This window comes from Entelurus aequoreus, linkage group LG06, assembly GCF_033978785.1.
Source record: "Entelurus aequoreus isolate RoL-2023_Sb linkage group LG06, RoL_Eaeq_v1.1, whole genome shotgun sequence".
Lineage (NCBI taxonomy): Eukaryota > Metazoa > Chordata > Actinopteri > Syngnathiformes > Syngnathidae > Entelurus > Entelurus aequoreus.
The window spans coordinates 16822549-16839923 of NC_084736.1; the positions used below are offsets into that span (position 1 = coordinate 16822549).

General features: G+C 39.0%; 1 protein-coding gene across 1 annotated transcript in view; it reads right to left on the reverse strand.

The window, feature by feature from the left end:
- Positions 1–72: 72 nt before the first annotated feature.
- Positions 73–17375, reverse strand: part of LOC133651894 (ATP-citrate synthase-like) — a 53591-nt gene continuing 36288 nt past the window's right edge. Inside the window, exons 13-28 of the mRNA XM_062050109.1 lie at positions 17092–17185; positions 12614–12755; positions 12363–12531; positions 12181–12285; positions 9727–9923; positions 9515–9596; positions 9336–9446; positions 8223–8350; positions 8056–8149; positions 7810–7964; positions 7592–7742; positions 3745–3888; positions 3552–3665; positions 2407–2489; positions 1115–1191; positions 73–1032 (exon numbers count right to left, since the gene is read on the reverse strand). Of these exons, the coding sequence (XP_061906093.1) occupies positions 938–1032; positions 1115–1191; positions 2407–2489; positions 3552–3665; positions 3745–3888; positions 7592–7742; positions 7810–7964; positions 8056–8149; positions 8223–8350; positions 9336–9446; positions 9515–9596; positions 9727–9923; positions 12181–12285; positions 12363–12531; positions 12614–12755; positions 17092–17185 (1941 nt within the window). The 3' untranslated portion in view covers positions 73–937. The remainder of the gene's footprint in view (positions 1033–1114; positions 1192–2406; positions 2490–3551; positions 3666–3744; positions 3889–7591; positions 7743–7809; positions 7965–8055; positions 8150–8222; positions 8351–9335; positions 9447–9514; positions 9597–9726; positions 9924–12180; positions 12286–12362; positions 12532–12613; positions 12756–17091; positions 17186–17375) is intronic.

The following is a 17375-nucleotide window of genomic DNA, read 5'->3' on the forward strand; positions in this document are numbered from 1 at the left end:
CTCCGTCGAACGGGAACCTGAAAACATGATTTGTGTTTACGTGGAGTTGAAAGAACGAAAGAAGAGTTCATTCATTCAGCGATTTTTATTGTTAGACGAACATTAAAATACAATAGCACATTGTGACTTATTCATGTTTTGTGTAGCCTTGGACGGACACAATCGCGACACTAAACGTCTTATTCGCTTTATTGTTTGTGACGTCAGAAACATACCATTTTGAACAGTTTGTTGTTGAAAATTGGGTACAATTCAAGAGAAAACCGTTATTTACTGTTACACAGTAGACATATTTTAGATAATACGGAACACAGATGTTGACTAACACTTGAGTCAGTACACATAGAAATTGATTACACTACTCACATGATTAAATATTCCAAATACATTGTAGTGTACCATTTCACATTTGAATTATTACTGTCTGTAGTACAGACAACCTACATTAACCATAACCAACCGTTATTGTACCGAAATTAAAACCAATTAGCGATACTGTAGTAACTACCATTGTAGTATTTTCATATTATTTTGGTAGTGAGTCTTCGGTGTGATCATTTGAGACCATAAATAAATGGTCCATTTTTCATCCATCTTATTTCCCACACCGTGCACAGACAAGACAATACAGACAAAGACACCTATGCATAAATAAAGCTATCATCTACAGTGTGTGTTCATATTATTGCACTACACAGGTCACCCCGTCTAACAAACTACTGATGGAGAGAAAATGGCACAAGGAAGAGAGCTGCACAACAATGGAATGGTCTGAAATACAAACCAGAGCCTGATTTTGTCTGACAGGATGTTCACAGTACCACATGTTTTCACTTGTCATTGATTTCCAAAAATAAAAATCATACCTCTTTCAAGCAATACAGTGACAGTAATAGTAACATATTGATGCAATGCCAAAGCTTCAGTCAACACAGTCCTACATGGACATGTGTTCTGGGAGCACGTAGGAGATGTCGTCCCAAGGGTGCCGATACAGACCCTGCCTCAACCTCTTCTGGTCCAGGTAGTGTCCTGGGAGGAATTGGATTATCAGTAAACACATTTTTGCCATATTGTGGAAGTACAGTAATTGGTTAGGAATGGAATAATTCACCAATGAATCCCATGCTGCGACCTAGGACAAAGATGCCATTCAGAGCTCCAATCTCCACAAACTCATCAGCTTCATCCCTGTGCAAGGAGGGTTTACAGAGTTAACACCATTTTAGACATGTTTAGTTGAAAATGTGGCTGCCCCCCTATTTTTTATCAGTTTACATATTTCAGAGTACCATTCATTAAAGAGTACCATACTTTTCATTCTTTTTAACAGTATTCTGGAATATGCAGAGTATGTACTGTATATCTATGAAGATGTACAATTTGGTGCTGCTCCAAACAGACTTGGTGGAGGTCTGCACTCTACAGTGGAACCTTGGTTTCCAAACCCCTCTATTTGCGAACTTTACAATTAACAAACTTTAAGATCTAGCCAAATATGCCTCCGTGTGCGAATCCTTTCTCTGTGTACGAACACTTCATTTATTTTGTATCTTGCCTGCAGGCAAAAAGCAGGGCGCAGAATTTTGGGGAAGGCGGAGCTCTCCACGTCACTTGTGCGCAGTACACTACTCAGCGTGTGTGCCTTTTCTGTGTTTATTCCCCTTTTGACAAGTTGTGTTAATTTTGCTAACTCAATACGAGTCCCAAAATACCAGCGTAGAAAGGAGGTAATCGCTGTGGAGTTTAAAAATAAATCAATAAAATAAAATATAAATAAATAGACTATTTGCGAAGAGTACTAAAAAGGCGCTCAAAGGTATGGAAGAATCGACAAAGCAGGCTTCTTACCACAGCAAGTTTTAATTGTGATGGGACCAGACTTTTCTGGAAAAAGATGCCAAAGCAGGCTTATTTCAGAGTGTGTGCGTAAACACAGGGCTGCTCCCCCTGATCCCTCCCTTCTGTCCCTCTTGTCTATCTGCTCCTTTCTTTTCAGCTACTCCTTTGCGATGTTAATGTAAGTAGATTATATTATTTTTTATTGTAGCAACATGGTTGTGGAATCTAAGCTTTTGTGATTTCTAAACATTTGAGAGAGCACCAAAGGGACTTATGTGTGTGTGTGCCCGTGTTGGCAAAGCAGCAGTCGTTTTGGCTTGTTAATAAATAGAAAGTTGATCCATCACCCCCTTGTCCATCCCCATGTTAGTTTAATTTACAGTACAGTATAGCAGTTTATATTGTGTTCAAAGTGTACAAACCTTCACTAAAATATGGACTTTTTTCGAGGCTGGAACCCATCATTGACATATTTACATTGTTTCTAATTAAGAAATTTGCTTCATTATACAAACTTTTCGATTTACAAACCAATTAAGTCCGTAAATCGAAGTTCCATTCTACCTGGTAAATCCACCACAGGTTCTGAGCAGGTCCACGAAAGCCACACCAATGAAGCCGTCCACGTTCAGGATCAAGTTGGGTTTCTAACGCAACAAAACAACAAGGTGTTGATTAAAGGGGAACTGCACTTTTTTAAAAATAATTTTGCCCATCATTCACAATCATTATGAAAGACATGACGACAGATGTATTTTTTTTTTAATGCGTTCTAACTTGTAAATACAAGTCAGTTTACAGCGGAGCCAATGGGAGCTCCTCTATTTCGTCCATAAAAAACAATAACCATTCAAAAACCGCCAACAATACTTTATTTATATTTTGTGATTTGAATATTAACCAAGTATTAGTGATATTGTTATTATATGAGCTAATGCAGACAAAGTATTTATAGCAGCTATGTGATCACTTCCTTGTGTCCCTATGTTTTCATCATCGAGTGGTCTGCTGCTTTCTCGCTTCTTTGCTCCCTGTAAGTTTATTCTAGATCATAAATCATGCATCTCACCTGGACAGAAGGAGTCTGAGTCGGTATTCAGACAAGTTGGTACACTTTGACAGCCATTTAGGACCCGAAATTGGTGAGGAGGACACCCCTTGCCTCCCACCCCTTTTCTACATGAGGATTATGAGTCATTCTTCATCTAAATGGGAATTTATGAACATCCCAGCAGTCGGCATCCTAACGACAGCAGACCTTGCACAGGAAGTGATGTTTTATTATGTTTGTTGGCTCTCATAAAGTCTGCAGAGAGTAATAATTAGTGATTAAGGGGGAAAAAAGGCGAACTTTGTGATGCGTTTTGGAAATTAATGCTTAAAATGATCAAAATATGTACATTTTAAATATTATAAATGTGCCTGTTGCTACATTACATACAGTATATACTTACATCATGTATATAAAACCTTAATGGAGGTGTTTGGATGTTTTTTTAATGGATTTATAGGCGGAATTGCGTGGCTCCCATAGGCTCCATTGTAAGCAGACTTTTGATCGCATTTTTTTAATATTTAGAATGCAAAAAAACCAAAACAACATCCATTGTAATGGCTTTCAGGATGATTGTGAACGATAGGCAAAATTCCCAAAAATGTTCCCTTTAAGAAAAATTGCAGCATGTATGAAAAGAAAAAGGAGTCCCTACTTTTGAAGTAGTGATCTTCTCCACATCCAGAGCGTAGTCCAGCAGCTGTGTGGAGGGGAAGTGCTGCTTCACAAAGTCCTTCAAGATCTGAACTCTCATGTCTGGATTATTAATCTGAGGTAGAAGAGACAAAATAAACATCAGACACAGGAAGTAGTACAGGATTGGTTCCGAGGCGCAGTGTTTCACTCACAGATTTGACTCTGTGGCCGATGCCCATAATGAGCTTGCCGTCCTTCTTCATCTTGTTGACAAACTCCATGGGCAGGATGCCGCTGTCAAACGCCTTGCTGAACTGCTTGGCTGCGGCGTCCAGAGCGCCTCCGAAGCGGTCGCCCTTGAAAAAGCACAACAGTTTTTGTTTTGGCATTGCCCATTCCTGTGCAGCTATTGGACTGGAATATTTAATACTTTGTCTTTGGTAATTGGCAAACAGATCGAATCGAATCCTCTAAGGTCTAAGCGGACTATTTGGGGTAAGCCCCTATGTCATCTTCTCTTAGCAAATCCAAAAAGAATTTGGTAGCATAATAGCATTCACTACTTTGTTGGCTAGCAGACTCGTTGTGTTAAATTGGAAGGCTTTTGATTGATTGATTGAGACTTTTATTAGTAGGTTGCACAGTGAAGTACATATTCCGTACAATTGACCACTAAATGGTAACACCCGAATAAGTTTTTCAACTTGTTTAAGTCGGGGTCCACGTAAATTGATTCATGATACAGATGTATACTATCAGATATATACTATCATTATAATACAGTCATCACACAAGATAATCACATTTAATTATTTACAATGCGGGGTGTGTGTGTGTGTGGGGGGGGGGGGGGGGGGGTTAATTTTGGTTGTTATCAGTCATCAACAATTGAGTAGCTGCCTGGAGGTGAACTTTTATTGCGGTTTTGAAGGAGAATAGAGATGCCCTTTCTTTTATACCTGTTGGGAGCGCATTCCACATTGATGTGGCATAGAAAGAGAATGAGTTAAAGGCCTACTGAAACCCACTACTACCGACCACGCAGTCTGATAGTTTATATATCAATGATGAAATCTTAACATTGCAACACATGCCAATACGGCCGGGTTAACTTATAAAGTGCAATTTTAAATTTCCTGCTAAACTTCCGGTTGAAAACGTCTATATATGATGACGTATGCACGTGACGTCAATCGTTGAAACGGAAGTATTGGTACTACAAAAAAAGCTCTGTTTTCATCTCAAAATTCCACAGTATTCTGGACATCTGTGTTGGTGAATCTTTTGCAATTTGTTTAATGAACAATGAAGACTGCAAAGAAAAAAGTTGTAGGTGGGATCGGTGTATTAGCGGCTGGCTGTAGCAACACAACCAGGAGGACTTTGACTTGGATAGCAGACGCGCTAGCCGACGCTAGCCGACGCTAGCCGCCGACCGCACGGATGATCGAGTGAACTCCTTCGTCCTTCCGTCGATCGCTGGAACGCAGGTGAGCACGGGTGTTGATGAGCAGATGAGGGCTGGCTGGCGTAGGTGGAGCGCTAATGTTTTTATCATAGCTCTGTGAGGTCCCGTTGCTAAGTTAGCTTCAATGGCGTCGTTAGCAACAGCATTGTTAAGCTTCGCCAAGCTGGGAATTATTAACCGTGTAGTTACAGCCCACTTTGGAGAAGTGGGTAGGAGTGAGGCGGCTGCAGCGCTTCCCTTCCACACCCGCTAGATTAGAGATATTCTTTATTTCCTTAAATTGGAGAAAAATAGGCTGACATTGAACGGTTGTTCTGTCAAGTTTCAGAAAGTATGAGGTGGTTTCCTAAAATATGTAAAAGGGACTAATCTCAAATAAACCCCGGTTGAAAGGCAGAAAAAGCCTTTTGTCTGCTTTTGTGTTTTGCTGCACTGTGTTATGGACATTTAGGAGTGCAGTTGTCTGTGGCTTCATGTCAATATTTGCCTGGACTTATTTGACTGATGCATGGTTTTGTTTTTTTTATATAATTTTTGTGGGTTACTTGTTTGGGGAAGAAAAAAACATTTGACGTGTTTAATTGTATTTCTGGGCTGTATATGTAAAAAATCCAATAAACAAATAAATACAAAAGTGTGAGCGGCTCACTTTTAGTGGATTAAATCCACTCACTGACTACTTTATCAGGTACACCTGCCCAATAAAACAAGACAGTAGTAAAACTGCTCAGTAAAAGTAAATAAATGCACACATTCTCAGAAACTAATTTTCCCCACTCCAAAAAACTTCCATCCACACGAGTGGAGTTTACAAATCACACAATTTCCAGCAGTTATGCACAATCTGGCCAATCAGAAGCCTGTAAAATCAGCCATTTCTAACAAATTATAACACGTATGTCAATGTAGAGACGTGTTAATCATGCAGGACATTATCTTCAAAATCAGCGCACACTTGCATGGAGCCCAGGAAACATCATTACAGTTGGCCCTCGCCATTTTGTCATTTGGATTTTGCGGCTTCACTCTATCGTAGGTTTTCAAAAAATATTTGTGAAACACGGTCTTCGCTGTTTTGTATTCGACTATGGCCAATTTGTCAAATATATGCATATTTTAGAAAATGTTACATGTTGGGCTATATTTTAGCATTTTCAAGCTTAAAAATGTCTTAATTTAACTAGCAAATTGGCAATTAATTTAATTAATTAATTTTAGTCTACCCCAGGGCAGCTGTGGCTACGAAAGTAGCTTACCACCACCAGGTGTGAATGAATGATGGGTTCTCACTTCTCTGTGAAGCACTTTGAGTGTCTAGAAAAGCGCTATATAAATCTAATCCATTATTATTATTATTATTAAACTAACAAATCTAAGGTACTGTACTGTATTGCACAGCAGATCATCAATACCATCATCTAACAAGTCGCAGTATTTTTACAGGTTAATGGCTTTTTTTAAGAACTGTGTGTGTGAGTGTTTTCCTGAGTGTAATACTACTGTGTACTATGTCATATGTCCATCCATCCATTTTCTACCGCTTGTCCCTTTTGGGGTCGCGGGGGGTGCTGGAGCCTATCTCAGCTGCATTCGGGCGGATAAGTCGCCACCTCATCGTATTACAGTAAAGTATAGTTGTATTTTCTATTTTCAAAACCGGTGTAAAGGTGACTATGTGGGTGTTATTTCATATCTGGAAGGTGCTTATACTATTAAAAATGTATTTGAAAGGTCATAAACAGTTTTTTATGCTTTAACTATGAAAATATAAATTTATGAATAAGACTACTGTACTTACTTTACAGAAATTTACTTCGGCGGTACGGTCTGGAACCATTTAACAGGGATAAATAAGAGGCAACTTTAATGTTTTAATCGCCCGTTATTCAGTCAAAATATTTACCCTGATATTATACTGTATATTTAAGGTTTAAGGTTTCTTTATTGGTACCCGAAAGTACTGTAATGGTTGTGCAGATGGGAATTTATTCTCAATGTCTTTGCTGTACTTATCTACAGTTTACTTCATGTACCTACTTATTCTAATGTATGTTCTATGTATTCCTTTTTCTTACATTTATTTGAACATGAAAACCAAGTTCATTCCTATTTTATTGTTTTCATAAAATGTTGATCTCGTTTTCACCTTTTTTTACCCCTGCAGAAAAAAGTGTCATTTTTCTTTTGACTTTATTTTTCCAACACCATTTTTTTCGCACAGCAAGTGAGATAAATTTAAATAACAAAATACAAACAAACACAATTCGGTAAGTGCCAACAACTGAACGATATGGTGGGGATAATTTATCAATAAATGACATGCGTCACAAGAAGTACGTATAAATAAGCTCGGCTTCTACCTACTCCTTTTCGAACATGTTGAATTGTGCAAACGTAACCGCGTGATATTCCTGACTTTAACTTGTTAAGTGTGACTCACACACACACACCTAAAGCTCATTGTTTAAGGACAAAAATCTATGTTTGCATGTGCATGAGAGGCAGAAGCGCATGGAAAAATATGCCTAATAAGGTATCAGTACTTCTGCGCACACGTGTTTATTATTTTTGTGAGATGCATCGTGTCTTACAATGGTGAGGAGGCCAGAGGTGAGGCTGGAGATGAGATCTTTGCCAGCCCGAGCGCACACGATAGTGTTGTGCGCTCCGGAGACGGCCGGACCGTGATCGGCTGTCACCATGAGACACATCTCGATGAACTGGCAGGCGTATCTAGGCAACCTGCAACAAACACACCGCATTGTCATGTTGTCTTAGAAGTTTTTACCAGCCCCGGAAAACAACTGACCTCCTCTGGAACCAGAGTAGCCCCAGAGTTCCTCCCAGCCCAATTTCAGACTTGAAGACCTCGGTGATAGGCATTCCGGCGTAAATGAGCTCCTGCCCTCTCTCGTCACAGATGCTGGTCATGAAGGACGCAGGTTTACGGATAAGGCCCAGCTCCTGCATGAAAAGAGTTGAAAACTATATTGATTAATTTGCAACAAGTTCAATCATTTTGAATGAAAAGTGTAAAAGTCAACATATTACGCACTCGTGCCCAGGAGTAGTCCATGGGAACAGTTGGGGGTGGCAGCTCTGGTGCAGGCTGGATGACTCCTTTGGTGACGAGCTTGTCATATTCACACCTGCATGCGTAGCAAACAAAGAGGTTATGCTTTATAGATTCATTTTGGAACAATAACATGAGCATGCACTGACTTGATGATATCCCCCAGCTCGTCAAAGCTCTTGGGTACAAATGCGCCGGCCTCCTGCAGAGCTTTGTTCTTAGCCACTGCCGTCTCCGAAGCCTGGTTAGCACACGCTCCCGCGTGGCCAAACTGGACCTGAGGTGCACACAAGGCAAATCATCTAAAGCAGTAGTGTCCAAAGTGTGGCCTGGGGGCCCTTTGCTGCCCCCGGCCAATTTTTTAACGACCCGCAGCATATTCTTAATATACTATTACAAAAAAACTTAAAAACATGGATTAAAAGAGCAAACAGGTGAAATGTAACGAGAAAAAGTTGCAATTGTGACTAATAACACAAAGCTGCCATGCAGGCCTTTTTATTTTTAAAACTGTCATTAAAATAATAAATAAAATGAATATTGTTATCATGTATTGACCTTTTGTAGGTTGTAATTACATTGAATCAAATATTCTAGTTTGAAAATGTTTTTAGGGAAAATATTGCAATTTTTGTGTTTGCCATAGAAAAACTTTTTTATGATAAAAAGGGCATAAAAAAAATTAATTAAAAAAAACTTAACAGATAGATCTGAAGTTGATCTACAGATTTAAAAGTTGAAAGTCAAAACAATTAAAAACAATGTATGACTTATTTTTAACACTTATGCATGGAGTCCTTTTTGGATCCATGAGAATTTCAAAATAAATGTTGGTATGAATGAATTATTAACCTATTTAAAGCTCCTATTACAAAACATGCAAAATATTGCACATGTTGTGTTTTAGCCAAAAAAACAGGGTTCTCTTTAACAAAAAGGGCATAAAACATAAAAAAATCGAACTTTATATCGAAGTAAAAATTAGTATATGACTAATTTTTATGACTGAGACCCTTCCAGGTCCACCGGGACCAAACGTAAGGGGAGCGCATAAGGTAAAAAAAAAAAGAAGTATATATTGCATTGGTTTTGATAGTATTTTTCTTGATAAAGTAGAGAAGTCTAAAATATTACAAATTGTGCAGTGTCCAAAAAATACCTCAAATGATTATGCAGACATGTGTGGCTCTCAGTGGAAAAAGTTTGGACACCCCTGCTCTAAAGCTTCTTCAAGCTGTAGTTATCAGTCACATGGTTCTTACCTCTGAGGCGAACATGGTGGCGCAGGTTCCGATACACCAGCACACCACAGGTTTGGTGATCCTGCCCTCTTTAATAGCCTGGCCGATCTTGTACTCCTCCGTGCCGCCGATCTACAACAACGCAATACCAGGACTCGCTCAAAACCCCTTTAGAAAAGTCGAGTCAATTGACGCCTCACCTCCCCCAGCACGACAATCATCTTCACTCCGGGGGTGTCCTGGTAGCGCAGGACGTGGTCAGTGAACACGGAGCCCGGGTACCTGTAGCACAGGTATTTACATGGTGTTGGAATAAATCTTTTTTGTGGCAGCTTTTTGGGTCCTCCAAAAGTCTTGTAAGTGTTACATGCACAACAGCAGCGCATGGCGGAGACGCAACAAAGTCACATACCTGTCCCCGCCGATAGCCACGCCTTCAAAGACACCGTCGGTGGTGCGCGCAATGATGTTGTTGAGCTCATTGGACATGCCGCCTGAACGCGACACGTACGCCACGCTGCCCGGACGGTACAGTCTGGAGGCCAGGATGTTGTCCAGCATTCCTCCCGTGTTGCCGATCTTGAAGCAGCCGGGCTTGATGCCCCCCACCTGGGATGACCGACACCCAGACCACACATTAAGACCACATTGACATTTTATAATAGCCCACCTATATAAGGGAGAATATGGTGCAAAATGTACCCTAAAATTTAATAGTTTTGGCTTTGGTTTTGCTCGGAGAAGATAAAAAACCACGATGATTTCACCCTGTTTCCTGCGTATACCCAAACACACATATTATTCCCTTTTGTTTTAATGGGGTTTGGATGTACCAGGTGCAGAGAGTAAAAGTGGACAAGAAAGTATGTGCCCAACACATACAACAAGTTAACTTTCAGTTTTGATCCAAGCCAAGGCCAGGCAGCAAGATAGACAAAATCGTATGTGGAGAGCGACCATTTTAAGAGAATGATTCAGACATTATTAGACTGCTCAGTCCTCTCTCCAGCGCTGGTATTGGTATTGTTTGTACTTAATCCTTTTTGTAGAATTAACTGTTAATCTTCAATTCTAGTCACCTCTCTTTATTCAGACAGCCTTAGAATAAAATACTCTGGGAGGACTCTCTCCTGCAAAAGGGTGGGTTCCAATAAAATACTTCTTATATCAAAGCGTGCACCAGTAGTTGATAATATTATAACTCTCCAACAGTTTTTTTTTTTTACTTTTGAGATACTGAATTTGGGTTTTTATTCACTGTATATTATAGTCATCAAAATGATTAGGACATTTAAAAATAACTACCGTATTTTTCTGACCATAAGTCGCAGTTTTTTTTCATAGTTTGGCCGGAGGTGCGACTTATACTCAGGAGCGACTTATGTGTGAAATTATTAACACATTACCGTAAAATATCAAATAATATTATTTATCTCATTCACGTAAGAGACTAGACGTATAAGATTTCATGGGATTTAGCGATTAGGAGTGATAGATTGTTTGGTAAACGTATAGCATGTTCTGTATGTTATAGTTATTTGAATGACTCTTACCATAATATGTTACGTTAACATACCAGGCACGTTCTCAGTTGGTTATTTATGCGTCATATAACGTACACTTATTCAGCCTGTTGTTCACTATTCTTTATTTATTTTAAATTGCCTTTCCAAATGTCTATTCGTGGTGTTGGGTTTTATCAAATAAATTTCCCCCAAAAAATGCGGCTTATACTCCAGTGCGACTTATATGTGTTTTTTTCCTTCTTTATTATGCATTTTCGGCCGGTGCGACTTATACTCCGGAGCGACTTATACTCCGAAAAATACGGTACTTTTTGAGTTGAACTGCTGAAATAAATTAGCTTTTTTTTTTTTTTTTTAATATTTGAAATCATTTATATGTGCCTGTGCTTGTAAATAGTTTTCACATGTCAGTCCATATTTGTTCAAATCTTAAGGCTTTTTAAGGGCACCCTGCATCTGTCCCACTAGACACACCAATAAACTTGTTCAAAGGTGTATAATAAAACTCCTGATAGAAGGTCGCCGTGTTTTATTTGTTATGTGTTTGTTACATGTGACAATGCACATTAATGAACATAAAACATGTAAATGTGTCAGATTCTGGCCAAAAGATAATTTCCATCTGCAGTCCCCAAAGGATTACTTCATCGCAAAGAAGCAAGCTCAGGGCTCCCACAAATTCATCGTTGTGGTGAGTTGTATTTTTCTTGCACTTACGTATTTTTGCTCTATTTATCTGCCACACGTGGAAGGTAGGTCCGTGATTATAATGCCTACAATAACCCGGTCCCTGGTGCAAAAAAGGTTGGGGATCCCTGCATCATAGTATTTTATTTACTATGTTTTGGGGGAAATCTGTTCCTTTTAATTACCTCAACACTGTGATTTTTAAAAACATAATCATACAATATATGTATCCACAATTTTTTTACAAATCTAAGTCATCTTTTTACATAGAAAAGCAGGCCTGGGTTTGACTGTTATGTTAAAAGTACGTAAACATTTATTGACACATACACAACCTTATTTTGCCCCGAACTGTGATTTTTACACATCTTTACCCCGCCTTCCGGCCGAATGCAGCTGAAATAGGCTTCAGCACCCCCCGCAACCCCGAAAGGGATAAGCGGTAGAAAATGGATGGATGGATGGATGGATACACCATGAAGCGATGCTGCGATCTTTATGTTTAGACTATTGTCTTTGGTAAAATAAAATAAAAACGTCTATATTGTCTCTTGTTGCTCTTATACAATGAAAAAGTTGATTGTGTCTACGGCTGCTGATCAAAATGTCATTTCAAGGCATTATGGCGAGCACGAGAAAGAGATTTGACTCACCGTCGCTGGTCCAATGATTGTGACTCCCTTTTCGTCGGCCGCCTTGATGATCTTCCTGGTGTGGGCTTCAGGGATTCCCTCAGCTATGATGGCGATGGTGTGAATCTAAACATTAAAACAAAAGTGTGAAGTTAATCATTTCTTCTTGCTCAATTAAGTCCTCGTTGTACTACGTTGTGCACCTGCGGGTACTGCAAGGTCTCCATGGTGCTGTCAAAGGCCGAGCGCAGAGAGGCAAAGCTGATGAGCACGTCCACGTCCGCGTGCTTCTTCATGGCGTCGCTCATGTTCTTATACACGGGGATGAGGATCTCCTTGTGGCCCCAGTAGAACTTCTGCTTGTGGTCTCCGCTGCAAGGAAGCAGGGTTGAGCATGACGTATTGTGCGATATCAAACAACAATGTTATGAGAGTGGGAGAGAGAGTTTATTACGTGAAGGGGTACACCATGGCCGCCACTGAGGGTTCGTCTCTGGAGCAGACGTAGTCAAAGTCCATCATGCCCTGCACGGCACGCGTCTGCATGCCCCACACGATGGACTTGGTGTGTTTGCTGAACAGCGTGGTTGCCTTGACTACAAGGAGATAATTTTATCATTATATTCATTTTTAACTACTATTTTTCTAATGTAATATTTCATTATTTCAATATTTACAATATACTTTAGTGCAGAGGTCTTCAACAGTGGGTTACCGCAGGGGGGGGGGGTCATGAAATGTTTGGATTAAACTTATACATATTATTAGGGATGTCCGATAATATCGGACTGCCGATAAATGCTTTAAAATGTAATATCGGAAATTATCGGTATCGGTTTAAAAAAGTAAAATTTATGACTTTTTAAAACGCCGCTGTGTACACGGATGTAGGGAGAGGTACAGAGCGCCAATAAACCTTAAAGGCACTTCCTTTGCGTGCCGGCCCAATCACATAATATCTACGGCTTTTCACACACACAAGTGAATGCAAGGCATACTTGGTAAACAGCCATACAGGTCACACTGAGGGTGACCGTATAAACAACTTTAACACTGTTACAAATATGCGCCACACTGTGAACCCACACCAAACAAGAATGACAAACAACTTTCGGGAGAACATCCGCACCGTAACACAACATAAACACAACAGAACAAATACCCAGAACCCCTTGCAGCACTAACTCTTCCGGGACGCTACAATATACACCCCCCGCTACCCCCTACACCCCCCCCCCACCTCAACCCCGCCCACCTCAACCTCCTCATGCTTTCTCAGGGAGAGCATATCCCAAATTCCAAGCTGCTGTATTGAGGCATGTTAAAAAAAAAAAAGCACTTTGTGACTTCAATAATAAATATGGCAGTGCCATGTTGGCATTTTTTTCCACAACTTGAGTTGATTTATTTTGGAAAACCTTGTTACATTGTTTAATGCATCCAGCGGGGCATCACAACAAAATTAGGCATACCGTAATTTCCGGACTATAAGCCGCACCTGACTATAAGCCGCACCAGCTAAATTTAGGGGAAAATACAGATTGCTCCATATATAAGCCGCACCCGACTATAAGCCGCAGGGTTTTGATGTGTAATTACCGTAGTATATAGGGGTTCCTGCTACCACGGAGGGGATTGTCGGGACAGAGATGACTGTTTGGGAACGCAACGCGTCCCATTTATTAACAATAAATCTTTCAATCATTCAATCAAACTTTCACATCTTTGACATGGCGAACAGCATTGTGCAGAGTACAAATAATACAACGGTGCAAAGTAATACAAAGTGCTCGCCTGTACGTTATCAAAATAACCAGCCTACCGGTATATGAAAAGTCAGTCTTTAATCATTGTGTCATCGTCTTCCTCCTGCGTACTAAAACCACCGAAATCCTCTTCGTCTGTGTCGGAGAAGAACAGGCCGTAAATAAGCCGCACCGTTGTATAAGCCGCAGGGACCAGAACGAGGGGAAAAAGTAGCGGCTTATAGTCCGGAAATTACGGTAATAATGTGTTAATTCCATGACTGTATATATTGGTATCGGAATCGGTAATTAAGAGTTGGACAATATCGGAATATCGGATATCGGCAAAAAATCCATTGTCGGACATCTCTACATATTATGATATATATATATATATATATATATATATACACATATATACTTATATATATATATATATATATATATATATATATATATATATATATATATACATACATACACACAAACATTATTCCTCCTACATTTTTTCCACAAATCTAATGTCTTTAAATACACATTAAGATTGGTTTATAAATGGCAGTGACATGGCCACCCTACTCACTGTACCTTGCAGGTTTGAAATAAATAATTATTTATACTATAGTGAATGCAGCTGAGATAGGCTCCAGCACCCCCTGCGACCCCGAAAGGGACAAGCGGTAGAAATGGATGGATGGATGGATATCATAATAATCTTAGCATTTAAGGTAGCTAGCTACTGCATTAGCGGCCCTAGTTTCCAGCTAGCTATTAGCAGCACTATACTGTATTTTTTAAATAATATGTTAGTATTGCACAAGAACAAGGTAACTTTAGGATCAGTTTAATATAAAACAGTTTTATACAAGGTATAAAAGTAGGGCGTCGACGCTCCATCTCACCATCAGTTTGGGGTCCTTGGCCTGGAAAACGTTGCAAACCCCTGCTTTAGTGCAATTAATTTCCTTTTTTCTCATATTTTCTTGCTTTTTTAAAATTAAATCCAATTATTTAATTTGTTATTTTTTGTTGTTATTTTATAATTTTTTATTGGGACCTAGAGAGATTGACTATTTTAAGGAATTTGTTTTAAAATATTTAAATTATATGATTGTATTAATTAATTGCAGTATATTTTACATTTATCAAAATAATACGGTTTTAGTGTGAGTGAGGTCTTTTTTTTTACGCCTGAAGAGGGAGCTCAAACACCTCAAAACAAATGCCAAACATGTGTAATACAGAAAGTTACAAAGTTACAATTTTAAAAATATATAATGCATTTCATTAACTATGTTCATCAGATTTGCTTTCTGTGCTCAGTGGCTATCAAAGTTTTTAATTTGTGTGTTTTTAGGTGTCCTGAAAACAGTTTCTGTTCAATAGAAGGGAAGAAAGACCATGTTGTTCACTAGATCAGTGTTTTTCAACCTTTTTTGAGCCAAGGCACATTTTTTGCGTATAAAAAATCCAGAGGCACACCACCAGCAGAAATCATTAAAAAACAAGTTGACAGTAAAGAGTCGTCGTTGCAATCGTTGGATATGACTTTAAAACAACCAAGCATGCATCACTATAGCTCTTTTCTCAAAGTAGGTGTACTGTCACCACCTGTCACATCACGCCATGACTTATTTGGAGTTTTTTGCTGTTTTCCTGTGTGTAGTGTTTTAGTTCTTTTCTTGCGCTCTATTTTGGTGGCTTTTTCTCTTTTTTTGGTATTTTCCTGTAGCAGTTTCATGTTTCTCGCATCTACTTTGCTTTAGCAATCAAGAATATTTCATTGGTTTTTATCCTTCTTTGTGGGGACATTGTTGATTGTCATGTCATGTTCGGATGTACATTGTGGACGCCCTCTTTGCTCCACAGTAAGTCTTTGCTGTCGTCCAGCATTCTGTTTTTGTTTACTTTGTAGCCAGTTCAGTTTTAGTTTTGTTCTGCATAGCCATCCCTAAACTTCAATGCCTTTTCTTAGGGGCACTCACCTTTTGTTTATTTTTGGTTTAACCATTAGATACCTTTTTACCTGCACACTGCCTCCTGCTGTTTCCGACATCTACAAACCAATTAGCACCTACTGATATGGAAGAGTATTACACGGTTACTCTGCCGAGCTCCAGACAGCACCGACACTCAACAACAACACATCATTTGCAGACTATAATTATTGGTTTGCAAAAAATATTTTTAACCCAAATAGGTGAAATTAGATAATCTCCCACAGCACATCAGACTGTACCTCACGGCACACTAGTGTGCCGCGGCACAGTGGTTGAAAAACACTGCACTAGATATCACTCCTCTGACTCTTTGGGGTTATGTTAATAAATGATATTATGCATCGAACAAAGATAAATAGATTGATTACTTTAATAATCTTCAAAAGAAATGCACACGGGTCATTAACACCCTTAAGCAAAAGCAACTATGTCAGAAATAGAAAATAATTATGTGGCGTATTGATAGAGGTGTATTACATGAAGCAAAAAAAACATCTAATCCTCATTTTGTAATAATTCCCGCAGATACACATTTGTTAAATTGTAAAGATACTTGATGTCAGTGTTTCTGAATTATTTTCTGTTACGCACTCCCTTAAAAGAAAAAACATTTCGCAACCTCCCCAATTCTCCGCTGCGACTGTATCATTTGTCACTAAAATTGTTATAAGTAGACCTCAACTTAAGATTGTATCCTTATAAACGTTAAAGTAAACAAAAATTTAAAAAAAAAAGATCAACTTACAACAAATAACAATTTTCTTATTAACTTTAGTTATTAACATTGTTTAGTCAGTAAATATTTCAAGTGCATCAATTTGCCTGAAATAAAACTAAAAATTATTATTTATTATTTATTTGTTGATCGGCTTGAGTCAATAAATAATCAATCAATAAATAATACATTCAAATTTACTCAAGAACACAATATATAAAACACACTTTAATCTACAAAACAAAAATGAATGCACAATTTGTGCTAAATTATTATTTTTTAAATAATAATGAGGAAGTCAAGATTAATAGCTACAATGAGGACGTTTTGTAGTGTACGGCTTTTTGTAGCAGGGTTTAAAGCATGATACTGATAAAGCATGTTCCCGGGTCACACGCTCCCGCCACACTATTTGAGAAGGACTGCTTTATGGACACCCTGCATAACAATGTGCATGTGTATAATTTCTCACCAACAGGAGCTCCATTTTTGGCTTTCTTAGCCGGCGAGCCCTCAGCTTTGCATCTGTTCTCAGAGAAGGAGGCTGTTCGGGTGGATGCTGGAGTCTGGAAGGCAAACCCAAATAGTGTCGTTATTACATACTACTACCACTAGGTGAACGCGCCAATACTTTTGTCCATACAGTGCACAAAGAAGAGAACCGAGACACGCATGCACACAATCTTAATGGAGGCTTCCGGGCAAACAAGAGTGCATTCCTGAGAGTGGCCACAACAATTTGAGTGAGTCAGTTGA